The 27562-nt window shown below is 40.3% G+C and overlaps 1 protein-coding gene across 1 annotated transcript in view; it reads right to left on the reverse strand.

The window, feature by feature from the left end:
• The window catches only part of Evi5 (ecotropic viral integration site 5), a 156796-nt gene that overhangs the window by 118032 nt on the left and 11202 nt on the right, over nucleotides 1–27562 (reverse strand). The window contains exons 2-5 of the mRNA XM_013018235.1: nucleotides 18941–19170; nucleotides 5137–5326; nucleotides 3996–4220; nucleotides 1845–1919 (exon numbers count right to left, since the gene is read on the reverse strand). Of these exons, the coding sequence (XP_012873689.1) occupies nucleotides 1845–1919; nucleotides 3996–4220; nucleotides 5137–5326; nucleotides 18941–19089 (639 nt within the window). The 5' untranslated portion in view covers nucleotides 19090–19170. The remainder of the gene's footprint in view (nucleotides 1–1844; nucleotides 1920–3995; nucleotides 4221–5136; nucleotides 5327–18940; nucleotides 19171–27562) is intronic.

The following is a 27562-nucleotide window of genomic DNA, read 5'->3' on the forward strand; positions in this document are numbered from 1 at the left end:
AGCTCTTCAGCTCAAGGCTAGCGCTCTACCACTTGAGCCACAGCACCACTTCCGGCTTTTTTCTTTTTGCTTATGGGGTGCTGAGGAATCGAACCTAGGGCCTCATGCGTGCAAGGCAAGTGCTCTACCAATGAGCCACCTTCCCAGCCCCCAAATAAAACATTTTTGAAACCTCTATAAAGGGCTACAAAGATTCAAAATGTTTAATCAAATAACATCTAAATTGCTAAGTCATCTTTCTCAAAATAGTATTTGTCGATTCTCATTCACTTAAGATTATATTATATGGAAAGCCGGGTGCCGGTGGCTAATGCCTGTAATCCTAGCTACTCAGGAGGCTGAGATCTGAGGATCATGGTTCAAAGCCAGCCTGGGCCAGAAAGTCTGTGAGATTCTTATCTCCAATAAAACCGGGAGTAGTGCTGTGGCTCAAGCGATAGAGCGCTTGCCTTGAGCTGAAGAGCGCAGGGACAGCACCTAAGCCCAGAGTTCAAGCCCCACGACTGACAAAAAAAAAAAAAAAAAAGATTATACTATATGGAGTTCTAAAAGAGAAAAAGGACAAGGATCTCTAGGCATTCTTCTTAGGGAAGACTATAGAAGATAACTACATTTTTTTGCCATAACACAAAGTGGAGATAATCCAAGAGTTAATTTTGGCAAAACCTACATTTCCTTCCTTCTTCCCTCCTTACATAGCCACAATTCTGTCTTGGAAACCATCTATTATCCTACTAGACCTTCCAGCCCTAATGATTTATTTCAGTCACTACAAAAGGCAAAGATCTCAGAGCAATCCTCTCTGATTCCACTGTTCCCTAATCTCACTCCATTTCCAAACTTCTACCAATAAGCTCAATATCCTCTTTCAAGAATTCTCTTCCTTTGGTTGAAACCTGGCTCTATCTTAAAGGGATTATTTTCTCTCTCATAGCACTGGAAGGAACCAGAAATAAGTATGTAGAATCAGGAGTATAATCAGGAGAAAGCATGGCAAGCTAAGTAAGTTTGGCCAGCATTAGGTAGGACCAGAGGAGGTATAGTGAAGAGGAGTTACAGCCAGGTAAGTAAGTATAACTCTACAAAATGGGAAGGAGCAGAGAAAGTGAGATGGAAGAGCTGGTGGCTCACGCCTTTAATTCTAGCTACTCTGGAGGCTGAGATCTGAGGAGTTCAAAGCCAGCCCAGGCAGAAAAGTCCATGAGACTCTTATCTCCAATAAACCACTCATAAAACCAGAAGTGGCAATGTGACTCAAGTGGTAGAGCTCTAGTCTTGAGCTAAAGAGCTGAAGGACAGAGCCCATGCCAGAGTTCAAGCCCCACAACAGACAAAAAAAAAAAAAAAAGAAAGAAAAGAAAGAAAGAAAGTGAGAAGGAGAAATCACTGAAATTTCATTTGGTGGCAAGAAATTATTATTTACATCATTTCAACAATTTTCCTCTTCCAAAGTGCAGACTAAAATATTACTATTCAAATTATGCCTGGGAAGAAATATTCCCTATCTACTTATACTTACTAAAAACATGATTTTTAAATTCAGCAATCTACCATCTATAATCCTAAATATTGAGGAAGCTGAGATTTCAGGATACTGACCAAGGCAGAAGTGTCTCAGAGACTTTTATCTCTAACTAAGCACCAAAAACAAACAAATAGCTAAACAAATAAAAGCTGGAAGTAGAGCTCAAATGGTAGAGCACTAGCTTTGAGTATAAAAGCTCAGAAACAGCATCAGGCCTTGAGTTCAAGCCTCAAGACCAAATATACATACACACACACACAAAAAATCTACAATCCAACTTAAATAACGAACTTGACACTTAATACTTGTTTTAGCTTACCTGCATAAGCAATAATCCAACTATAAAAGCACTTCCTTGACAGTAACCAACTTCACGATCCACTAAAGAATATGCCTAAAAAGTAAAAAGAGTGTTAAAAGTGGCTCACACCTGTAATCTGAGATCTGAGGACTGCAGTTCAAAGCCTGCCTGGGCAGGAAAATCCATGAGACTTATCTTCAATTAACCACCAAAATAACAAAAAAAAAAGTGGAGCTGTGTCTCAAAGTGATAGAGTGCTAGGCTTGAGCAGAAAAGCTCAGAGACAATGCTCAGGCCCTGAATTCAAGCCCCAGGACCAACATACATACATACATACATAAATTTCAAAATGGTGGCTCGCAACTGTAATCCTAGCTTCTCAGGAGGTTGAGATCTGAGGATCATGGTTTGATGCCAGCTCAGGCAGGAAAGTCTGTAAGACACTTGTCTCCAATTAGCTAACAAAAAAGCTGGAAGTTTTGGTAGAGTGCTAGCCTTCAGCAAAAAGAGCTCAGGAAGAGTGCCCAGGCCAAGTTTGAGACCCAGGACCAGCCAAGAAAAAAAAAATTCCAATATGGTATATTATACCTTTCTTCTCCAAAAACCTAATGTTGATGAATATATTAAAAGTTCATTTATAAGCTAGATGCCAATGACTCATGCCTGTAATCTTAGCTACTCAGAAAGCTGAGATCTGAACATCAAGGTTCGAAGCCAGCCCAGGCAGGAAAGTTCATGAGACTTCCAATTAACTACCAAAAAGCTACATGTGTAACACCAGCCTTGATGAGAAAGGAAAAAGCAAAAAACAGAATAGCTTAGGTACAGAGCCTAGGCCTTGAGTTCAAGCCCCAGGAATCTTACTCTCTCCTCACCTTCCCCCCCCCACACACACACACACACAAACATAGACACACAGTCTATTCATGTAAAATTTCTTTTGACAACTTCTCAATCTAAAAATAGCAGCTCAGGGCTGGGAAGGTGGCTCAATGGTAGAGCGCTTGCCTTGCATGCCTGAGGCCCTGGGTTCGATTCCTCAGCACCACATAAGCAAAAAGAAAAAAAGCCTGAAGTGGCTCTGTGGCTCAAGTAGTAGAGCACTAGCCTTGAGCTGAAGAGCTGAGGGACAGCACCCAGGCCCAGAGTTCAGGCCCACGACCAGACCCAAAAAAATAAATAAAATAAATAAAAATAAAAATAGCAGCTCATTCTGGGCATTGATGATCCACATCTGCAATCCTAGCTTCTCAGAAAACTGAAATCCAGAGGATCAAATTTTGGGGCCAGCCAGAGCAGAAGAGTCCATGAAGCTCCAGCTCTAATAATTAACCAGCAAATGCAGGGGTAGAGGCATGTCTCAAGTAAGCCAAGTGAGCCTGAGACCTCAAGTTCAAACCTTTGTACCACTCAAGAAGGAAAAACTAAAAATGTGGTACCTCAAATAAAGGAATTTATATTCAGAAAGACAGAGCTTTTAAAACAAAATCAAATAAAATTAATGAAGGTAGGGCTGGGAATGTGGCTCAGTGGTAGAGTGCTTGCCTCACATGCAAGAGGCTCTGGGTTCGATTCCTCAGCACTACATAAAGAGAAATGACTTAATAAGAAATTGGTATTTTGGGCTGGGAAGGTGGCTCAGTGTTAGAGGGCTTGCCTTGCATGCCTAAGACCCTGGGTTCTATTCCTCAGCACCACATAAGCAAAAAAGAAAAAAGCCGGAAGTGGCGCTATGGCTCAAGTGGTAGAGCGCTAGCCTTGAGCTGAAGAGCTGAGGGACAGCGCCCAGGCCCAGAGTTCAGGCCCCACGACCGGGAACCCCCCCGCAAAAAAAATCACTGCATGCAGAAAAGTCAAATGGATGCAGCCGTGAGAGCAGAAACCTGCATTCCTCAGTATGAAGCACATATAGTTGAACTAAACAACTTCTCAGGGGATCTAAGCTCTGTGATAATAGGTTATTTTATTTCTGTCAACCAATGCTGAATAATGAGATGCATTTTCTCCTAAGTTCTCCAAGACAGACAGTTATGTTCCATCAGAATTAAAGCAGAAATTGTACTAAAATCAATTTTATTGTCAAAGCAACTGATTACTGTGATGGGAACTCATGCTCCATCATGGGAAATGTATAAATTTTATTTCTTAAAATGAATACATAAAACTTACCTTCATTACATTAAATAAAACCTCTTGTCCGAGACTATCCTTTTCTTTAAAAAAATTATGTTCAGGGTAAGTTCTAGCAATGTCCCTTCGGATCAATTTCTCACAAGGTGAGGTCATTTTCAAGAGCTCTGAATACTGATCCTTAATTGGCATACTTTGTGCACTGCATAGAAGTTGCCAAACTATTGCTCTAAAGTGGTGGGGTATCCCTTTACGAACAAGTTCCTGGAAAAAAAAAAAAACAAAAGGAAAATAATTTTTAAAAAGTAAACTATTTAAATGCTGTTGTTTCAAGTCAGGGTGATGGGTGGAGGTACAATGAAAAACTTTATTAAATTTACAATTTGAGGGGCAAGACTCTTCAGACAGGGACTCACCATATAGCACAGGCTACACACTTCCTGCCTTGGTCCCGTAAGCCCTAAAACTAAAGGCATCACAACTGGCAAGGAAAGTTTTTCAAAAAAAGCTAAGATTTTGAGCTTCAGTATGTCCTGTTCTGGTCTGGAGACTACTACAGAGCCATGGTAATTTCTGGTGCTTTCACAGAGTGTACCTTCTAAAGGTAACAAGGATTTGGTATCCTACAGAGCTATGAATGATGGTCCCATAGCCATCACATTTCAAAAGGCTGATGAGGTCAAAAATGGTAAAATACTGATAATTCAAGGATACAAGATATCAGAACTCTGTAAGATCTTCAAATTTAATTTCTAAAATAATTTTGAACTATGTATTTCTACATTTTGAGGGTTGATCCCTACAAATCAAAACTTCTATGGCCATAAATAACGCATATAAAGTAATCCTACCTACTCAGGAGGCTCAGATCTGGAGGATCGTGGTTTGGGGCTAGCCTGGACAGAAGAGTTAGCTAGCTAGATTCTTTCTCTAAAATAATTTGCAGAAAGAAGAACTGGAAGTGTTGGCTCAAGTGGTAGAGCACCAATTTAGCAAGTGCAAAGTCTTGTCCAGGAAAACACATACACACACACAGCATGTAAAGCAAATCTTTATTACATAGCTTAGGAATTACTAGAATCTTTTTTTTTCTTTTCCTTCTTCTCATATTCCTCTATTAATCTGTGCCTTACCCTGTTTGGGAAAAGAAGAAAAAAACTTTAATAAAGAACACAAATACCTTAACTTGCTTTTCCTTCTTTTTGCGCACATCATCCCATTCATTAACAATTCTTCCCCAGAGAATCCAAGAATCTTCTTCAAGGTGGCTGAGGTTGCTGGAGGCTGATGAGCTCGATACAAGAGAGGACCCACTGTTTCTTCTTGACCCATTTACAGATCTTAAAGACTTACAATCCGTCTCTAACAATCTAAAATATAATTAAAAACTACTCAAAATAGCATATCACAGTGATACCTAATGAAGCTACTTTTTTTTTGGTCATGAGTCTTGAACTCTGGGCCTAGGAGCTGTCCTTCAGTTCTTCAGCTTAAAGCGAGTGATTTACCTCTTGAGCCACATCACTACTTCCGGTTTTCTGGTGGTCAACTAAAGATAAGAATCTCACAACTTTCCTGCCTGGGCTGGCTTTGAACCATGATTCTCAGATCTCAGCTTCCAGAGTAGTTAGGATTACAGGCATGAGCCACCACTGCCCAGCAGAAGCTACTGTCTTTTTTTTTTGGGGGGGGGTCCAGTCCTGGGGCCTGAACTCTGGGCCTGGGCGCTGTCTCTCAGCTCTTCAGCTCAAGGCTAGCACTCTGCCATTTGAGCCACAGCGCTACTTCCGGCTTTTTTCTTTTTGCTTATGTGGTGCTGAGGAATCGAACCAAGGCCCCCAACATGCAAGGCAAGAGCTCTACCACTGAGCCACCTTCCCAGCCCAGAAGCTACTGTCTTAAAAAACCTTTATATGATATCTAATTTCAAAATTAGAAGTTTTGAAATTTGGAAAAATACAGTTTCAAAATATGAAGTAACAAATTATATTAAATACTTCTATTAGCTCCACCATAATTTGTCTTGGTCTCTATTAAAAATTCGTATTGCCGGGCGCTGGTGGCTCACGCCTGTAATCCTAGCTACTCAGGAGGCTGAGATCTGAGGATCGCGGTTCAAAGCCAGCCCGGGCAGGAGCGACTGTGAGACTCCTATCTCCAATAAACCACCAGAAAACCGGAAGTGGCGCTGTAGCTCAAGTGGTAGAGCGCTTGTCTTGAGCTGAAGAGCTGAGGGACAGTGCCCAGGCCCAGAGTTCAAGCCCCATGACCGACAAAAAAAAAAAAAAAAAAAATTCGTATTAGGGCCAGGTGCCAGTGGCTCACGCCTATAATCCTAGCTACTGAGGAGGCTGAGATCTGAGGATCATGGTTCAAAGCCAGTCCGGGCAAGAAACCCCGTAAGACTCTTATCTCCAATAAAGGACTAGAAAACCAGAAGTGATGCTGTGGCTCAAGCGGTAGAGCACTTGCTTTGAGCTGAAGAGTGCAAGGACAGTGCCCAGGCCCAGAGTTCAAGACCCATGACCAACAGGAAAAAATAAAAAATTTGTATTAGGCAGTTGGCCGCAGTAGTGCGTGCCCATAGTCTCAGCTACTGAGGAGCTTGAGGCAGACGATCACTTGAGCCCACAAGTTTGAGACAAGTCTCAGCAACTCAGTGAGAGCCCATCTCAAAACAACCACAGGAACGAAATTCTATTAGCAATTTAAGTAAGAGGAAATCTGGTGGGAAAAAGAAAAGTGTTAGGCAAGCTTCATGGAAAAAGAACATATGCGAAGAAGGGAAGTTTGGGAGGAAGGAATGGAAGGACAGGCAGACAGATGCACAGACAGACAGAAAAAATAAGCCATATATATATAGCTGACAAATTCATATAGCTGACAAAAGACTGGTCCAAATATAAGAACTCTTAAAATTAGCCAGTCAGGCCAGTGGCTCACACCTCTAATCCTAGCTACTCAAGAGGCTGAGATCTGAGGGTTTCAGTTCAAAGCCAGCCCGGGTAGGAAAGTCCATGAGATTCATATCCCCAATTAACTACCAGAAAACTGGAAGTGGTGCTATGGTTCAAAGTGGTAGAGTGTGGTGTGGGGAATATGGCTTAGTGGTAGAGTGCTTGTGTAGCATGCATGAAGCCCTGAGTTTGATTCCTCAGTATCACATAAACAGAAAAGGCTGGAAGTGATGCTGTGGCTCAAGCGGTAGAGTGCTAGCCTTGAGCTTCTTTTTTTTTTTTTTTTTTGGGGGGTCCGTTCATGGGGCCTGAACACTTGGCTTGGGCGCTGTCCCTCAGCTCTTCAGCTCAAGGCTAGCGCTCTACCACTTTAGCCACAGCCCCACTTCCGGCTTTTTTCTTTTTGCTTATGGGGTGCTGAGGAATCTAACCCAGGGCCTCAGGCATGCAAGGCAAGCACTCTACCTCTTAGCCACCTTTCCAGTCCATAGCCTTGAGCTTCTTAAGCTTAGGGACAGTGCCTAGGCCTTGAGTTCACGCTCCAGGACTGGCAAAAAAAAAGTGGTAGAGCACTAGCTTTGAGCAAAAAAGCTCAGGGACAGCACCCAGGCCCTGAGTTCAAGCTTCCTGACTGACCAAAAAGAGCTCCTAAAATTAATAATTTAGGAAGTGAATGCTATACTTAAAAAAAATAAGACTTAGCCCGGTGCCCATGGCTCACGCCTGTAATCCTAGATACTCAGGAGACTGAGATCTGAGGATCGTGTTCAAAGCCAGCGCAGGCAGGAAAGTCTGAGAGATTCTTATCTCCAATAAACCACTAGAAAACCAGAAGTGGTGCTATGGCTCAAGCGGCAGAGCACTCGCCTTGAGCTGAAGAGTTCAGGGATAGCTCTCAGGCCCAGAGTTCAAGGCCCACGACCAACCCCCCCCCCAAAAAAAAAGACTTAAATTTGATGCTTTCCAAAAACAAGATGATCAAAAGACCAATAAGCACCTGAAAAGGGTTCAGCATCTTTAGACATCAAGGAAATACAAGCAGTAAGTACACATTAATAATGGCATCACGGAAATACAAGTTAAATAACAGTATATATACACTAATAAAGTTACAATTTGAAAAAAATGACCAGACCAAATGTTAGTCAGCTCACATAACTCACATAAATAAGTATCAGAAGTATGAAAATGGTATAGCCGTTTTGAAGAACTGTTTGGCACTTCCTTGTAAGATTAAAATGAAAACCCATGTCCAAAAAGGATTTACAGCTGAAAGTCTACAGACTTATTACTATGTGATACTAGTAAAGTATCATCATGCAACATGACAGTTTGGACAAAGATGTACCCCATACATGATGTGACCCCATCTAGTTATAATGAATCTAAAAAATTCCTATCACCTAGTGATGGCTACATGGTGATCTTGTGACAATGGAACAAAATGTGTTACTCACATCTGTCAGTGATGCTAGTGGCGAAGAAACCTACTTTACTGCTGGTTATAAAGAAAAATACCAAATCATTTTGTACAGCATATAATATTAACCAATGGCAAAAGGTTGGTGATTTAAGTATTTACTATACTATATCTTTTGTTGTTAAAGTATACTCCTACTTACTTTTTTAAAAATGTAATTATTTGGTGTGAAACAGCTTCCAGATAGTCTTTGGGAAATACTTCAGAACTAGGTATTGTTATTAAAAGAAATGAAAGCTCCAAATGTATTCTTGCCCCTGAAGACAACCAGGGGGACAATATGCGGAAGCAGAAGACAGATGCTGGCAATACTAATCCTGGGTAGGCTAGGCTAATGTGTATGGGTTTTTTTTTGTTTTGTTGTCAGTTGTGGGGCTTGAACTCTGGGCCTCGGTTCTGGTCCTGAACTCTTCAGCTCAAGGCTAGCACTCTACCACTCTGAGGCACAGCACCACTCCAGATAAGAGTCTCACAGATTTTCCTGCCTGGGCTGGCTTTGAACCCACATTCCTCAGATCTCAGCCTCCTGAGCAGCTAGGATTACAGGCATAAGCCACTGGTGCCCGGCTACAATTTTAATCTTAAAAGCTTTAAAAATCAAGTTTTAATTTAAATAAAATGAAGCTTATGCAACAAGGAGAAAAAGACAGAAAACAGGGCTAGGAATGTGGCTTAGTGGTAGAGTGCTCGCCTAGCATGCTGGAAGCCCTGGGTTCTATTCCTCAATACCACATAAACAGAAAAGGCCAGAGGTGGTGCTGTGGCTCAAGTGGTAGAGTGACAGCCTTGAGCAAAAAAAGCTCAAGAACAATGCTCAGGCCCTGTGTTCAAGCCCCAAGACTGAGGAAAGAAGGAAGGAAGGGAGAGAAGGAGGGAGGGAGGGAAAGAAAGTATGTTTAAAAAACTCTTCAATGTGTTTGTGTTTCAAGCCAGGTATTATTACAAGAATCAGAATCAAAGACTAAAAATTAAAAATTCATTGAAGAAAAATGTTTTCTGCGCATCAAGGGTAGCACAAGTCTACAGTGTCTATAGTCTACTGCAGTGCAGTGTCCTAGGTCTCTTTTTCATTTATCACTAACTCACTCGGAGCAACTGCTAGTCCTGCAAGATCCATTCACGGAATGTACTCAATATAATTAGATCATTCTTTAATCTTTTACCATATTTTCACTGTATCTTTTCTAGGTTTAGATACACAAAAACCATTGTGTTATAAATGCCCAGAGCAGTCAGCAGAGCATCATGCTACACAGGTTATAGCCTAGAAGCCACAGGCTATACCATCTAGGTTTGTGTAAGTATACTCTACAATGTTTACACCAACAATGAAACCTTCAACCATGTCTTAGAATCCATATTACCATTAGTAAAGGATGCTATAAATAGTCATGGCATGCAGGAAAAGCACCTGTATATTCCTTAAGAATATGTAGACTTAAACTGAGCTCATGCCCGTAATCCTAGCTATTTAGGAGGCTAAAATCTCAGGATTGTGGTTTGCTAGCAAAGAAGTCCATGAGATTCAAATCTCCAATTGACGACCAAAAAGCCAGAAGCAGAGCTGTGGCTCAATTAGTAGAGCCTAGCCTTGAGCACAAAAGCTCTGGGAAGGGCTGGGAAGGTGGTTCAGTGGTAGAGTCCTTACCTATGATGCATGAGACCCTGAGTTCAATTCCTCAGCACCACATAAGCAGAAAAAGCTGGAAGTGGTGCTATGGCTCAAGTGGTAGAGCTAGCCTTGAGCTGAAGAGCTGAGGGACAGCGCCCAGGCCCAGAGTTCAGGCCCCACGACCAACCAAAAAAACAAACAAAGAAAACTCTGAGATAGTGCCCAACCCTGAGTTCAAGACTCAGTACTAGCATAAATAATTATTACAGTTATAATTATTAGGTGTAGACTTTATAAAATATGTAGTTAGAATGAATATTCTCATTTCTTTCTTACTAATAAAAGTGGTCAATAGCCAGGTGCCGGTTCAAACCTGTAATCCTAGCTACTCAGGAGGCTGAGATCTGAGGATCATGGTTCAAAGCCAATCTGGGCAAGAAAGTCTGTGAGACTCTTATCTCTAATAAACTACTAGAAAACCAGAAGTGGCACTGTGGCTCAAATAGTAGAGCGCTAGCTTTGAGCTGAAGAACTAAGGGACAGCACCCAGGCCCAGAGTTCAAGCCCCACGACCAACAACAACAAAAAAAAGTGGTCAATAACACAGGCAGGCAGTTAATCATGTTTCTACCTGATATCAACATGATCAAGATACTCTGACAGTGATAGAATCATATATTGCCTGAAAGTTGGCAATGTCCAAAGTCTTGAGCTGGCATTAATATAACATTACTCCTCGGTCTGTGAGCAATTGAGAAGTCCCTCCAAAACTTATTTTTCTCCTCCCAGATCACATGAGTTCACTTTTACATGGATCTATCACAAAATTGTCTACCACACTTCCCACCTCACCATAATTTCCTTCTGACTAACAAAAGAAGAAATAAATCAGATTAAAATAGTGGCCTAATAATAACATTGTACATTGTGATCTAATGAATTCCCCTTTTTTTTTTTAACTCAGAGTTTTACATTTGCTAGACAGGCACTCTACTGCTGGAATCACACTCCAGCTCTTTCTGTGGTCTTTTGTTGTTGGCTTTTTGTTGTGTTTTGTTTTTGTTTTTGTTTTTTTTTGTCGGTTGTAGGCTTGAACTCCGGGCCTGGGCGCTGTCCCTCAGCTCTTCAGCTCAAGGCTAGAGCTCTACCACTTGAGCCACAGCGCCACTTCCAGCTTTGTCTGCTTATGTGGTGCTGAGGAACAGAACCCAGGGTCTCACGAATAAAAAGGCAAGCACTCTACCACTGAGCCACCAGTGGTCTTTTCTTATCTGCAATTACAACACAATAAGTCCTAGGCCCGGATTTGTTCATCCCCCAGAACACTGCCACATTAAGACATCACAGGTCAGATTTCTCATAAATGGAACATCTAACACCTAGTCAATCTCTCTCTCTCTCTCCCCATCTCTCTCTCTCTCTCTCCATCTCTCTCTCTCTCTCTCTCTCTCTCGACACTTTTTTTTTTTTTGCCAGTCCTGAGCTTGAACTCAATGCCTGGGCACTGTCCCTGAGCTTCTTTTGCTCAAGGCTAGTACTCTTATCACTTGAGCCTCAGTGCCACTTCCAGCTTTTTCTGTGTATGTGGTACAGAGGAATTGAACCCAGGGATTCATGCATGCTAGGCAAACATTCTACCATTAAGTCACTTCACAGCCCACACCTTAATCTCTTAACAAACTACTGTCTCTATTAAAGTAGCTCCAAAGCTGGGTGCCAGTGGCTCATGCCTGTAATCCTAGCTACTCAGGGGGCTGAGATTTGAGAATAATGGTTGGAGGACGGCCCAAACAGGAAAGTCTATGAGATTCTTAAGTCCAATTAACCACCACAAAGTCTGAAGTGGAGCTGTGGCTCAAGTGGTAGAGTGCTAACCAACAAAAAAATTATTTGGGATATTTATAGTATCAAGTACTTGGGGGACATTCTCTTTTTTGTTGTTTTTTGTCAGTCCTGGGGCCTGAACTCGGCCTGGGCGCTGTCCCTCAGCTTTTCAGCTCAAGGCTAGGGCTCTAACACTTGAGCCACTTCCGGCTTTTTCTGCTTATGTGGTGCTGAGGAATCAAACCCAGGGCCTCATGCAAGGCAAGCACTCTACCACTGAGCCACCTTCCCAGCCCTTGGGGGACATTCTTGTAGACAGCAGGTGTAGCAGTTGAAAACAAGTCTAAAGTTCAGAAGGAAGTGGAAACTACAAACAGAAGTTTGGCAATTATTTATGAAGAGTTGAAATGAAACCTTTTTTAAATATCCTGTTTTATTCAGCACATTATTTTCCTATGTATACCTGAGTAGAATACAACAGCAACTAATCAAGATGCCAGTTGACAATTTTTAAATTATTTAGATAATATATAAGAATCTAAAGAAAAATACTATATGAGAAAAATACTATATGGAAAGCTAAATACACTTCACTTCAAGGCAGAGCCTTATTACAGAGGGAGCAACTTTTCAAATGTAAGGTTCCATTATCTCATAACTTTACACCAAAGAAACAAAATATAAGAATTCTTGGAAAAGAAAATAACTTGTTAGCTAAACAATTGGCAAATGAATAAAATCAGACCTGTTTTAGTTCACTTGGGCTGCCATCACAAAATGTTCTAGACTGAATAATTTAATACAGATATTTATGGTTCCCCTTCTACATGTCCTGAGATGACACAGAGCAGAGGGGCTTCCTAAAGACTCCTTTATAACGGCATTAATCCCATTCCTGAGGTGGAGCTTCCCTAAGGCCCTATCTCTTAATAATGTCATGCTTGGTCATGTTTCAACACATGAATTTTGGAAGGACACAATCATTCAGACCATAGCAAATTTACATTAACTTAGAGAGGTGTCACACTCATCAATTTTTGTATCAGAACAATAGAAATAATGAAGGGAGAACTAAGAGAAAACACAACTGGCATAGAAAAGATCCAAACAACACAAAAGAAATCTCTTTCCAAAACAGGATCTCCCTAGTTCTGAAAAAGATTGATTTTCCTTTAAAATGACAGCTCAGGGACTGGGAACGTGGCTTAATGGTAGAGTGCTTGTGTAGCATGCATGAAGCCCTGGGTTCGATTCCTCAGTACCACATACACAGAAAAAGCTGGAAGTGACTCTGAGGCTCAAGTGATAGAGTACTAGCCTTGAGCAAAAGAAGCTCAGCAACAGTGCCCAGGCATTGAGTTTAAGCCCCAGGATAAAATTAAGTGACAGCTCAAAAGTGAACACAATCCAAAATTCTAATCAGAAACTGTATAGACAACAGATAGAAAATTGAAAACAATCCTCAAATGCGAAAAGTCTGAGTTTAAATAAAGACATAAAGACTTTTATGATTAAAATTAAAGCTTTTGACATAGACATGAAAATAATCTATTTTGCTTATAAACTTTGTGCTTCCTTAACTTATGTTGCTGAATATTTTATGGAGCTCACCTTTAGGAAAACTGAGGTAATATTCATTGCACATTAGATCACCTAGATCATCCTATCCAAAAGAAATGTAATGAAAGTCACATATGTAAGCTGAAATCACAGTAAAGTAAAAACCTATGACATGCTGGGCGCCAGTGGCTCACGGCTGTAATCCTAGCTACTCAGGAGGCTGAGATCTGAGGATTGAGGTTCAAAGACAGCCTGGGCAGGAAGAGTTTGAGAATACTCTCATCTACAATAAAACATCAGAAAACCAGAAGTGGCACTGTGGCTCAAGTGGTCAAGCACTAGCCTTGAGCTGAATTGCTGAGGGACAGTGCCCAGGCCTAGAGTTCAAGCCCTGTGACCAAAAGAAAAAAAAAAAGAGGGCCGGGAAGGTGGCTCAGTGGTAGAGTGCTTGCCTTGCATGCCTGAGGCCCTGGGTTCGATTTCTCAGCACCACATAAGCAAAAAGAAAAAAGCCGGAAGTGGCACTGTGGCTCAAGTGGTAGAGCTCAAGCCTTGAGCTGAAGAGCTGAGGGACAGTGCCCAGGCCCAGAGTTCAGGCCCCACGACCGGACCCAAAAAAATAAAATAAAGGACATTTTGGTAATTTATATTATCAACTATAGTCAAAATATTATTTCCATATTAAATTTTAAAAATAATGTGATACTCCTTTTTTTTAAATAAAGTCTTCAAAATCTGGAATGTGTTTTACTCTTTCAGCAGAATTAAGTCAGACCAGTTACATTTCACCTTCCCAAGTGCCATATATATCGCTAGTGGCACAAATCTGGATTGACAGCAAAGATATAAATGTTAAAAGATAGACAGGTATTTAAGACCTTAAAGATGCCTAATTATTGCACTAGAAAAATAAATTTAAAATTATAACTTATTATAGCGCAATAGAGTATTTTTCATTCCTTCATCCCCCAATGTATGCTAAAAATGAAAATTCATTATAAGTAACAGAAAAGTAAAGGGTAACAAACATCTTTAAATGCCAAACTTTTACACGAGACAAATAATGGTCAATTCAAAATTTAGTGGGCAATAGCTCCCTTCTGAATTACAATCCATTGCTCTTATACTTGAAACTTACCTCCTTAAATTCATCTCTGCCAATGCCTTTGTATTTATAAAATGAAGAAGAAAAACACATTTACACACAGGGGGAAAAATCTGCCCTATTTCAACATTAAATCTATCACTTATTAACTTTCTTCAAATAGATCTTTGACATTGTATTGAATAATTTCTTCACATCTTTCTGGGGTTGCCACATAAACTTATTTTTTTAATAGCCTCAAAAAAAAAACTATGAAAAAGAAAAGCATTTCTACAAAGAATCTGATATTTTCATGTTTAATTTTTTTTTGGTCGGTCTAGACCTGGGCACTGTCTCTCAGCTCTTCAGCTCAAGGCTAGCACTCTACCACTTAAGCCACAGCACCACCTCTGGTTTTCTGGTAATTAATTGGAGATAAAGAGCCTCACAGACTTTTCTACCTGGGCTGGCTTTGATCACAATCCTCAGATCTCAGCTCCTGAGTAGCTAGGATTACAGGAGTGAGCCACCAACACCCAGCTCATGTTTCAATTCTAATTTCCTAAACATTGCCATTTTTAATCTCCTGAATCAAAAAAGGCAAATAACATAATCATAGCACCATCTACATATGGGGAAGATTAAATCCCAACTAAAAGCATCTAATGGTATGTTACAAGAAGTAATTGTGGCAAATAAGTTTACTTTCCATTTATTATTTACACCTCCTTTATTATAAACCACAATTTTCTCCCAGATCTAATACTGACAAGGTGGTAGGGGAGGAAGAAAGCGTGATGATGGTGTATGGTATTTTTATTTTGTTTTATTTAAATTAGTCCTTTCACTGTGATTGCTCTCAACATAAAAGATGTTGCTCTATTCACCTTTCTCTGTAGGAATCTTTCCTGTGGATCTGGATTTGTAATGGTTTCTTTAATTAAATATACAAAATAACAAACAGGTGATTCAAAATTTGTACACAATACAAGCTCAAATTTTGTAATACTTCTACATAAGAATTAGATTTCTGTAAAATCTCTTTGGTTTTGAACCTGGAATTGAACTTATAGCCTCATGTATATTAATAAATATGCACATAACCACAGAGGTAAAAATTCAACCTCAAATTCTTTTTCCTAAATATCTTTAAACAACTGTAGTTATTTTTCCTTAGTTCACATCTCACATTCAGGAATAAATTGTGAATTGCTTGGGAATATGTTTATCTGTATTCACATATCACCAGCAACTACTTAACATATTCCTATGTATATTTAGTTGTATCGTCATTACTGATTACCAGCATAAAAACAAACTCAACATTGACCTTGGTACCTCTTTTTTTTTTTTTAATTGGCTGGTCCTAGGGCTTGGACTTAGAGCCTTGGCACTGTCCCTTAACTTTTGTGCTCAAGGCTAACACTCTTCCACTTAAGCCAAAGCACCACTTCTAGCTTTTTCTAAATAGTTTATTGGAGATAAGAATCTCAAGGACTTTCTTGCCCAAGCAGGCTTCAAACCACAATCCTGGGCTCTCAGTCTCCTGAGTAGTTAGGATAACAGGCATGAGCCATCAGTACCCAGCTTGATTTTGGTACTTTTAGTACCAAAAGTTTGGTATTATAACTATTTCATCCATGTAAAAACCAATTCAAAATTACAAATCCTTTATACCTTTTAACACTACTGACAGCTGCTTTACTTTGCCTGTCCCAACTTTGTATTCCACTATTTTTTCCCACCCCATACTTCCTTTTGTTCTATTTAGTAAGTCCTATCATCTCTTTTCTCTGAGGACCTATCTGGCTATGAAGGTCTTCACACACTCCACTCTTCAATTTCATCATATACAGAAATGGCATGTAAATTAATTGAAAATAAAAATACAATAGAATGCAAAAAGATAACTAAGATAACGAATGATAATGATTTTTTTTTCTTATCCCCATCCCTGTAAGATTATACTTCATGCCTTACTCATAGAAGATTGGTAAAATGGGAAGGAGAAATGGAGGAGAACATGATTTGTAAAACTGAAACTTCTTTGCTCAGCTACTCCCTTAACAGGAGCTTTAAGGTATTTAAGCTACATGTCTTTTTTTATCTCCTTTTTTCTTTTTCTTTTTTTTTGGTCGGTCATAGGGCCTGAGTGCTGTCCCTGAGCTTTTTTGCACTCTACCACTTTAAGCCAAAGCTTCACTTCTAGCTTTTTGGGTAGTTTAGTGGAGATAAGAGTCTGCCCAGGCAGGCTTTGAATTGCAATCCTCAGATCTCAGTCTCCTGAGTAGCTAGAATTACATGCATGAGCCACTAGTGCCAGGTACTTTTACATCTATCTTAATTCCAGTTTACTCTGGAGAGAGGTAAGGCTCTGGTCCTAAAATGAAATTTGAAGCAAAAATGTACCCAACCTATAGTTTTAGATGAATGTCAATGTGAGCAAGAAATAAAACTCTCTTGATTTTTTTCCCAAAGAAATTCATCTAAATATCCCTATTAAAATGCAAAACTGAGCCAGATGCCTATAATCCCAGCACTTAGAAGGCAGAGGCAAGAAGAGTGGGAAATCAAAGCCAGTCTGAGCTACATAGTGAGACCCTGTTTTATAAATACAGGGGCTAAGGGGGCAAAATCCCAAGTTTGATCCTCAGGTACTACAAAAATAGGCAGACTGTCAGATTGTATTTTTTATTTTTTTTAATTGTAAAAATACCGTACAGAGGGGTTACAATTACATGGGCAAGGTAACAGAGTGTATTTTTTTTTAAGCAAAACCTAAGGCCAGGTGCCTGCTGGTGGTTCATGCCTATAATCCTAGCTACTCAGGAGGCTGCACTCTACGGTTTGCAGTTCGTGTTTTGTTTTTTTGTTTTATTTTTTTTCTGCCAGTCTTGGGGCTTGAACTCAGGGCCTGGGCACTGTCCCTGAGCTTCTTTTGCTCAAAGCTAGCACTCTATCACTTTAGCCACAGTGCCACTTCTAGCTTTTTCTGGCAAGCACTCTACCACTAAGCCACATTCCCAGCTGAGAATTGCAGTTCAAAGTCAGCCTGTGCAGGGAAGCTTGTGAGACTGATCTCCAATTAACTAGTCCCTCCAAAAAAAAAAAAATCCAAAGAACTGTGGCTCAAGTGGTAGAGTATCAGTCTTTTTTTTTTTTTTTGCTTATGTGGTGCTGAGGAATCGAACCCAGGGCCTCAAGCATGCAAGGCAAACGCTCTACCACTGAGCCACCTTCCCAGCCCCTAGAATGTCAGTCTTAAACAAAAAAATCTAAAGTACAATGCCCAGACCTCAAGGTCTAGTCCCAGTACACACACACACACACACACACACACTACAAATTGCAGTCAAGCATGAAGAAACCTGGAGGATACAGGTTTAAACCACACACACACACACACACACACACACACACTCTCTCTCTCTCTCTCTCTCTCTCTCTCTCTCTCTCCAAATTGCAGTCAAGCATGAAGAAACCTGAAGGATACCGGTTTAAACCAGACTAAACCAGACCAGACAAAAAGTGGGATCCATCTCAACTGATAAAGCTGGGCATAGTGGTGTACAACTGTCATCAGTTATGTGGAGAACATAAGGAAGATCACCAAATAAGGAAGATCACCAACCAGGTTTACCGAGGCATGAAGACTCTATCCCCAAAATAACTGAATCAAACAGGATTGGGAGCATAGCTCAAGTAATAGCGTATATACTTTGCAAGTATAAGACCCTGAGTTCAAATCCCGGCACGGCCAAAAAAAATCTCTAAAGCTATCTGATGTGGAAGAAAATTTTAATCTAAGACCAAACTTTTCTCTCAAAAAGGCTTAAATGCAGGGAGTCGGTAGCTCAGGCCTGTAATCCTAGCTACTCAGGAGGCTGAGATCTGAGGATCATGGTTTGAAGCCAGCTCAGGCAGAAAAGGCCATGAGACTCTTATCTCTAATAACCTACTCAGAAAAAGCTGGAAGTGGAGCTGTGGTTCAAGTGGTGGAGTGCTAGCCTTGGGCACAGAGGCTCAGGGACAATGCCCAAGACCTGAGTTCAAGGCCCAGGACTGGCAAAAAAAATACTTAAATATATCTGCTAAGCAATTTTAATAAACAAGAAGCAAAACTAAAAATAAACATTCTTAGCCAGGCACCAGTGGCTCACACCTGTAATCCTAGCTATTCAGGATACTGAGATCTGAGGATGATCATTCAAAGCCAGCCCTGGCAAGAAAATCCATGAGTCTCTTATCTCCAATTAGCACCAGAAAACTGGAAACAGCACTGTGGCTCGAAGTGGTAGAATGTTAGCCTTGAACAAAAAGAGCTCAGGGACGGTGTTTGGGCCCAGAGTTCAAGCCCTATGACCAACAAAGAAATAAACAAAAATTCTTAACAAAAGTATATAAAATCTAGGCTATACTTTGGCTTATATGATAACTGGGGAAAGAATGTCAAGCAGTCTCACTCACCTATTTTGTTCCTCCAGTTTAGCCAGGAGTTCTAAGTCGTCTGGACTCAACTGTGATGGGGAAGCTGGTGAAACAGCTGGTGTGGATGGTGTGGTAGATGAGGATGTAGTGTGTAATGAAGCAGATGGACTTGCCACCTGACTGGCCATCTGACTGACTGTATGCGATACTGTGTTCTTTACCCATGAGAGAGTAGAACTCAACTTCTCTGCAACCTTGTCTGTCGCCACCTAAGGATAAGAATAAAGATAGTACATATATTAATTCTGCTGTATTCATTACCAAAAACTCAATCATCCAGCCAGATGCGGGTGGCTCATGCCTGTAATCCTAGCTACTCAGGAGGTTGAGATGTGAGGATCATGGTTCAAAGCCAGCCCAAGCAGGAAGTCCTTGAGATTCTTATCTCCAATTAACCACCAAAAAGCCAGAAGTGGCACTGTGGCAAGTGGCAGAGCACGCTCCTTAAGCTGAAGAGCTGAGGGACTGCACCAAGGCCCAGTTCAAGACCCATGACTGACAAAAAACAAAAAACAAAAAAACCCTCAATAAACCTGTTAGGTTTTACTTAATAATTATTATCAGCATGTTCTGTTTGAGGTGACAAAGATAAAACTGCTTTAGCATTATCCTAACATACAGGTTTTAGAAACTATTTGTTTCAAATTAGCATATTCATAGCATAAACAACCCGGGATACTTTCCAAATCACAAATTGAAACCCATCAGGAAATAATAAAAAAAAAAACCACCCTAATAGGTTAACACTTCTAAAAATGAAGAGAAGAAATACTGTCTTATGAAATTGTTGTTGAAAATATCTCTCAGGGGCTGAGAAGGTGGCTCAGTGGTAGAGCGCTTACCTTGCATGCTCGAGGCCCTGGGTTCGATTCCTCAGTACCACATAAGCAAAAAGAAAAAAGCCGGAAGTGGCGCTGTGGTTCAAGTGGTAGAGCGCTAGCCTTGAGCTGAAGAGCTGAGGGACAGCGCCCAGGCCCAGAGTTCAGGCCCCATGACCGGGCCCCAAAAAAAAAAAAGAAAAAGAAAATATCTCTCGTGTGTGTGTGCGTGTGTGTGTGTGTGTGTGCGCGCGCGCACAGGTGTGCATGAAAGGGCAGAGTGAGTCTGGGTGTAAAAGTATATCCTTTATTGGAGTTTCATCGGAAAACCAAGGAATTAAAACATCGAATAGATGATCAGGATATGATCAAGTCAACAAGGACGTTCCTGGTATAAATATGATGTAATGAGATCCTTAACAATCTATGCAGCACAAAGATACAAAGCAGTATTTAGGAAATTTATTTGGATAAATAACCCAAAAATGGTTTTTGGATTACTACTCAAATCATTTTTCATATAAGATAATATACTAATACAGGAAGAAAACATTAAAAATCAAGAATCCGGGGCTGGGAAGTTGGCTCAGTGGTAGAGCGCTTGCCTTGCATGCCTGAGGCCCTGGGTTCGATTCCTCAGCACCACATAAGAAAAAAGCCGGAAGTGGCGCTATAGCTCAATTGGTAGAGCGCTAACCTTGAGCTGAAGAGCTGAGGGACAGTGCCCAGGCCCAGAGTTCAGGCCCCACGACCGAACCCAAAAAAAAAAAAAAAAAATCAAGAATCCACACCAGAAGTACCACACCTATAAGTGTAATGAAAATTACCATCACATTACCTCCTTAGACATGTTGGCTGTCACAAATCCCCTGGAGAACTTCATGCACACATGAGAAGCTTCCAAAATATTTTTATTTTGACATGATGTGTCCCTACATTGTCAAGACTGATCTCAAACCTCAGCCTTCCAGGTAGCTAGGACTATGGTATTGCTACCATGCTGTACATGAAATAGAATTCTTTACTTCCTTTGGCTATAATAAATATCTACTTCATTGCCTTTTTTCCCTATAGTTTTAATTTTTGTCAGTTATATGAAGCCAATGACCAAAAAGAAAAAGTTTTAAAATTTTATCTATTTATCTCTCAGTGCAAAAAAGATCCTCAACCTGGCCCACTACAATATACACAACTGTTTTACCTTGAACCATCCCAATATAATAAAAAATACTTAAGTTGGATCATTATCATGACTGCAACTGTAGTCACAACTATTCTATGAGGTAGACTCTACCTCTTCTACTCTATTCTGCTTACTTTCTCAATAGTTAGTAAATACCTTGCAGAATTCACAAACTTTATAGACCATAATAATGACAATTTGCCTTGTGAAGGTTAAAATGTGTTTGACTTTAACTAAGTATCACCTTTCCACAATACGGTGAAATATGTGAAATTTATGTAATCACCTAATTTCAAGTCAAAAAAAAAAAAAGTGAGAGAAGGGATGGGTTCGGAGCAATGGGTGACAATGTTGTCAGACACCTTGTACTCATATACTGTTTTGTAGAATAGGAACTTCTTTGTACAACTATTTAAAGATAATAATAAAAAAAGCAAAAAAAAAGGTATCTTGAGGCGCTGGTGGCTCACGCCTGTAATCCTAGCTACTCAGGAGGCTGAGATCTGAGGATCGAGGTTCAAAGCCAGCCCAGGCAGTAGAGACTGTGAGACTCCTATCTCCAATAAATCACCAGAAAACCGGAAGTGGCGCTGTAGCTCAAGTGGTAGAGCGCTCGCCTTGAGCTGAAGAACTGAGGGACAACACCCAAGCCCAGAGTTCAAGCCCCACGACTGACAAAAAAAAAAAAAAAGAAAAAAAAAGGTATCTTGGTAAGATTTTAAGTACTTATTGTGTCCCAACTGTTCCATAATTCATACAATTTTATATTTTCTCAGTGTATTCAAACATATCCTATATGTTATCAATATTTGGGGGGGGTGAGTAATAGGAATGAACCTAGGGTCTTGTTCCTGCTAGGCAAGCATTCCACCTCTGAGCTACATCCTCATCCCTCAATGTTCTATTTTTAGACGTGTCCTTTCACAGCACTGTAATCTGTTCCATTCTAGACTAGCTGGGACATAACTGTGATCCTTTGGCTCTTTCTTGAGTTGAATCAAATTTTTCCCCCTAAATCAGAAGTCTTCCCTTTTCTCAGTATATTCTCTCATTTTCAGTAAGGTTCCTCTTCTACTGCATCCTCAGAGGGGATGAATCAGACATAAATTTGAGACACAGGTAACTGAAAATGGATTTTTTCATTAAAAGTTTCTGTATTAGAAATAATTTTCCCTCAAATTTGTACTGTTTGTTTTTGTGGGTTTTTTGCCAGTCCTGGGGCTTGAACTCAGGGCCTGGGCACTACTCATGAGCTTCTTTTTGCTCAAGGCTAGCACTCTTACCTCTTGAGCTATAGCTGTATTTCCAGCTTTTTCTGTTTATGTGTTACTAAGGAATGGAACCCAGGGCTTCATGCATGCTAGGCAAGCACTCTACCACTAAACTACCTTCCCAGCCCTTCTACTGTTCTCTATTGTAATTTTAGCTCCTAATACTCTTGTTGAAAAAAGTCTGAAGCCACTTTAATTTTATTATTTAGCCCATTTTCCCTCTGACCTCCAGGAACTTTTCAATCTCTTTGGGCCCCTTGTTGTGAAGATTCAATAAATTCTCTTAATATAAGTCTTTTCTCATCTGATGTGCTTAGCATTCTCATGGACCTTTTTGATTTAGAATCTATGTCCTTCCATCCTGAGAAGTTTTCCACTATATTTTTCTCTCAAATTTTTATCCAACTTCCAATCTTACCTGTCCTCTCAACTTAATGTCTACTTTCCACAAGTACTCATCTTACATAACTTCACTTGCATAACTTCCAGCCCAGGCAGGAATGTTTGTGAAACTCATATCTCCAATTAACTACCAAAACTCTGGAAGTATGGCTGTAGTTGAAATGGAAGCCAGCCTTGAGAGGAAAAAATTTTTAAAGAACACCCAGCCCCAAGTTTAAGCTATAATATAAGTAACAAAAAGTAAAAATCGGCTGGGTACTGGTAGCTCATGCCTGTAATCCTAGCTACTCAGAAGGCTGAGATCCAAGGATACCAGGTAGGAAAGGCAGTAAGACTCATTTCCAATTAGCCACCAGAAAACCAGAAGTAGCACTGTGACTCTTAAGTGGTAGAGCACTAGCCTTGAGCAAAATAACTCAGGGACAGCACCCAGGCCCTGAGTTCAAGTCCTAGGACCAACAAAAAAAACAAAAACACCCTTCTGGAGGAAGGAAAAAAGGTAATGCTTTAAATTTGTTTTAATTTTTTTTATTTATAAAACAAGACAACCCTCAAAAGCTAAAGTTACAATATATGTAATACCACCAAATGCATTTTGACAAACACATTGAAATTTCAGCAGGCTAAACTCAAACTGTGATTCACTCATTTGAGTCTTAATTTCTCAAGGAGAATAGGACAGATTTCTTCAGCTCCTATACACATTTATTTTTGTGAAGATACATACAGAGGGGTTATAGTTACATGAATAACATAATGAGTACATTTCCTATCAAGCATTGCATATATTTATTTTTATAGGTGAGATTCTTTGGAGTCTCTATTTTTCATATATTTGAGCCTTACATCAAGAAGATAATGCAGTAACAATCATTTAGCCAAGAATTCATTTTGAATCTTCTCTGAAAGAACATATATTAGGGGCTGGGAATGTGGTTTAGTGGTAGAGTGCATGCCTAACATGCACGAAGCCCTAGGTTTGATTCCTCAGTACCACATACACAGAAAAACCTGAGAGTGTGGCACTGTGGCTAAAGTGGTAGAGTACCAGCCTTGAGCAAAAGGTCAGGACAGTGCTCAGGCCCTGAGTTCAAGCCCCAAGACAGGCAAAAAAAAAAAAAGAACACATGCTAGGTGCTTTAAAAATGTAGTCAGAAGGCTGGGAAGGTAGCTTAGTGGTAGAGTGCTTGCCTTGCATGCATGAGGCTCAGCACCACATCAGCAGAAAAAGCCAGAAGTGGCACGTGGTTCAAGTGGTAGAATGCTAGCCTTGAGCTGAAGAGCTGAGGGACAGCACCCAGGCCCAGAGTTCAGACCAATGACCAACAAAAAAAATAAAAATAAATAAAAATGTTGTCAGAAACACTATGTTTTGGAGCTAGTTAAGAAGTCAAACAAATAGAAGTCACACACAAATGAGGGAGAAAGAAGAAAGCAAGTATAAAATGAACCTCAGCTTGAGCAACTGGTAGTACCATTTACTGAGACCAGAGAAAATGGTATTTTGTAGTTCCAGTTACTAGAAATAATGGAGAGTTTTCCTAAATTAAAAAAAAAATTAAGGTTCAAAGGTATCACAATTACCAAGAAGCACCTAAAATAAGATTCAATAGAACGTTCTAAAATTAAATACAATAGTCCTACAGGAAAATTTTTGCACACCACAGTCTATCAATAAAACAATCCAGTATAGTTAAGCACTACCTCCTGCTACATACACAAACAACAACCTTGATCACTTTCATACTTGGAAAATTAAGCTTCAGTTAATTTAAGTCTGAAATTAAACCTATCTACAGAAAAAAATTCTGAAATCAAAGTCGTTGACATATTTTCTCTAACTTGTCTCAAAGAATAACAAGGTCATGACTTAAAAAGTCAGCGCCTTGCTCCTACAGCCAAGCTCTTTCAACTCAGTGGTTCTGAAGCTGATTAATTCTTCAGAAAAAACAGAGAGGTCTTTGACGTGCCCTCTAATAATGCTCAAAAATCAAGCATTTATACCTTCAAGGATTTAATACTACTTCTAAAGTCTTTACCTCCACTATAGTATCTTCACAGAACAAATAAGCAGCTTAGGTATAAAACTGGCATAATGTGGGAAAATTAGTAATGTACATGGCTCCTAACCTGTCCTCAAGTAGTTCATCAGTAATGAAGTCTGGAAAGACACACCTGTATGTTCAATGACTTTAATGAATTCATCTTGTCTTATTTTTACGGTCAGTGCTGGGACTTGAAGTCAGGGTCTGGATACTGTCTTTGAGCTTTGTTGCTAAAGGCTAGCACTCTATTACTTGAGCCACTTTCACCTTTTAGAGTGATTAATTGGAGATAAGAATCTCACAGACTTTCTTACTTGGGCTGGTTTTGAACTATGATTCTCATATCTCAGCCTTCTGAGTAGGTAGGATTATAGGCATGACCCACCAACACCCAGCTTATTTGTACTTTCAAGTGAAGGTAGAATAGTTTTTTGTTGTTGTTATTGTTTACATAAAGAGGGTTGGTTAAAGATATGACATTATACAAACTTGGTCAAATAAACAATAAAGCTGTCATTATTTCTGGCTACTCAACATCTGGGTGTTTGAAGATTTTCCCATCTCAGAGATCTGAAAAATATGATACTCACTTTCTCAGTGGCTTCTGAAAATAATTCCCAAGAAAAAGACAAGGGCTGTGACCAACCTATATATCTGTCTCATTCTCTCTACCATTACTACCAAAGTTACTGGCTTAATATATCAAACAAATATATCATTCATACTTTCTACATGCCAGGAATCTGGAGTGCATTTTAGTTAGGTAACTTGTTCAGGATTCTCAGGAAGTAGCAGGTAATATTAGACCAGGTGAAACCCTTATCTGAGTGAATGGGACCAGATCTGTTTCCATGATACCTCCCTCCTAAGGCTACTGGGAAGGGCCTCAGTTTCTCAGATGGATCCCTCCAGAAGTATACTGAGTATCCTCACAATGTGGTAACTGACTCCTCCCACACAGATCATATGTTTCATGACTGAGCTTCTTAAGTCACACTCCTCATTTCTGCAATATTCTACTGGTTCCACAAGTTAGTCCTTGGGCAACTTGTGAGGAAACAATGTAAGAGCATAAATACCAGGAGGTGGGAACAACTAGGAGCCACCTTGAAAGTGTACCTACTTCCAAAGTGACCGTATTATGGCTATATGTTACATACACTGAGTTGAGCAAATATTTAAAAAGGAAATGGATGCTTATTATTTATGAATATATACTCATTAAGTGCAAAAATGTTACCTTTGAAAGGAAAAGATGACTACAGTTGCAAGGTAGTAATTATGAGGTTTTCTTTTTTTTTTTTTTTTTGGTGGGGGGGTCCGGTCGTAGAGCCTGAACTCTGGGCCTGGGCACTGTCCCTCAGCTCTTCAGATCAAGGCTAGCGCTCTACCACTTGAGCCACAAGTGCTATTTCCTATTTTTTTCTCTTTTTTTTTTTGCTTATGTGGTGCTGAGGAATTGAACCCAGGGCCTCATGCATACAAGGCAAACACTCTAGCCACCTTCCCAACCTGAGGTTTTATTTCTTAAGATGGATAATGTGGTATTACTTTCTCTTTTTTTGGGGGGGGGTGTCCAGTCGTGGGGCCTGAACTCTGGGACTGAGCGCTGTCCCTCGGCTCTTCAGCTCAAGGCTAGTGCTCTACCACTTGAGCCACAGCGCCACTTCCAGCTTTTTTCTTATGGGGTGCTAAGGAATTGAACCCAGGGCCTCGAGCATGCAAGGCAAGTGCTCTACCACTGAGCCACCTTCCCAGCCCCAAGATGGATAATGTGAACTAAGTATTATGTTTTATTTTTTCCTTTTTATGTTTTATTTTTTCCCATATATTTCTTTAGGAGGCTTGTACATGAAATCCCAGAGACAGAGATCAGGAGGATTGCAGTTTAAGGCCAACCCTAAAAAAAAGTTAGCAAAATCCTGTTTCCACAAAACACCTGAGCATGAAGGTAAGTGCCTGTCATCCCAGCTATGTGGAAGGCTAAGAAAGGGAACAGAGGTTCAGACTAACCTCAGCAGAAATGCAGATACACGGGCTAGGAATGTGGCTTAATGGTAGACTGCTTGCCTAGTATGCATGAAGTCCTGGGTTCAATTCCTCAGTACCATATACACAGAAAAAGCCAGAAGTAGCACTGTAGCTCAAATGGTAGAGTGCTAGAGCCTTGAGTGAAAGAAGCTCAGGGACAGTGCCCAGGCATTGAGTTCAAGCTCATTACTACAGCACATGCAAGAACCTGAGTTCAAGCCCCAGTACTAAGCCAAGCACCAATGGCTCACACTTGTAATCCCAGCTACTCAAAAGGCTAAGATGTAAGGATCATGGTTCGAAACCAGCAAAGCGAGGAAAGTTCATGCGACTCATCTCCAATCATCAAAAAGCCAGAAGTGAAGCTGTGGATCAAGTTGTAGAGTACTCACTTTGGGCACAAAAGCTCAGAACAGCCAGGCACCGGTGGCTCATGCCTATAATCCTAGCTACTCAGGAGGCTGAGATCTGAGGATCACAGTTCAAAGCCAGCGTGGGCAGAAAAGGCTCCAGGAGGCTCTTATCTCCAATTAACCACTCAAAAACCAGAAGTGGCACTGTGGCTCACGTGATAGAGTGCTCACCTTGCACTGAAGAGTTCAAGCCCCACACCAACCAAAAAAAAAGAGAGAGAGAGAGCTCAGAACATCATCCAGTCCCTGAACTGAGTACGTGCAGCACACACACACACACACACACACACACACACACACACACACACACACACACAAATCAAAAATAATCCAAACAAAAAAAGCTGAAATTTTGTTGCTCAAGTGGAAGAGCAACTGCACAGCAAGCAAGTTCTATACCCTAAGTCCAAAATCCAGTGCAATTAAAAAAAAAAAGGG

Source organism: Dipodomys ordii, unplaced genomic scaffold (genome assembly GCF_000151885.1).
Source record: "Dipodomys ordii isolate 6190 unplaced genomic scaffold, Dord_2.0 Scaffold39, whole genome shotgun sequence".
In the NCBI taxonomy this organism is placed as follows: domain Eukaryota; kingdom Metazoa; phylum Chordata; class Mammalia; order Rodentia; family Heteromyidae; genus Dipodomys; species Dipodomys ordii.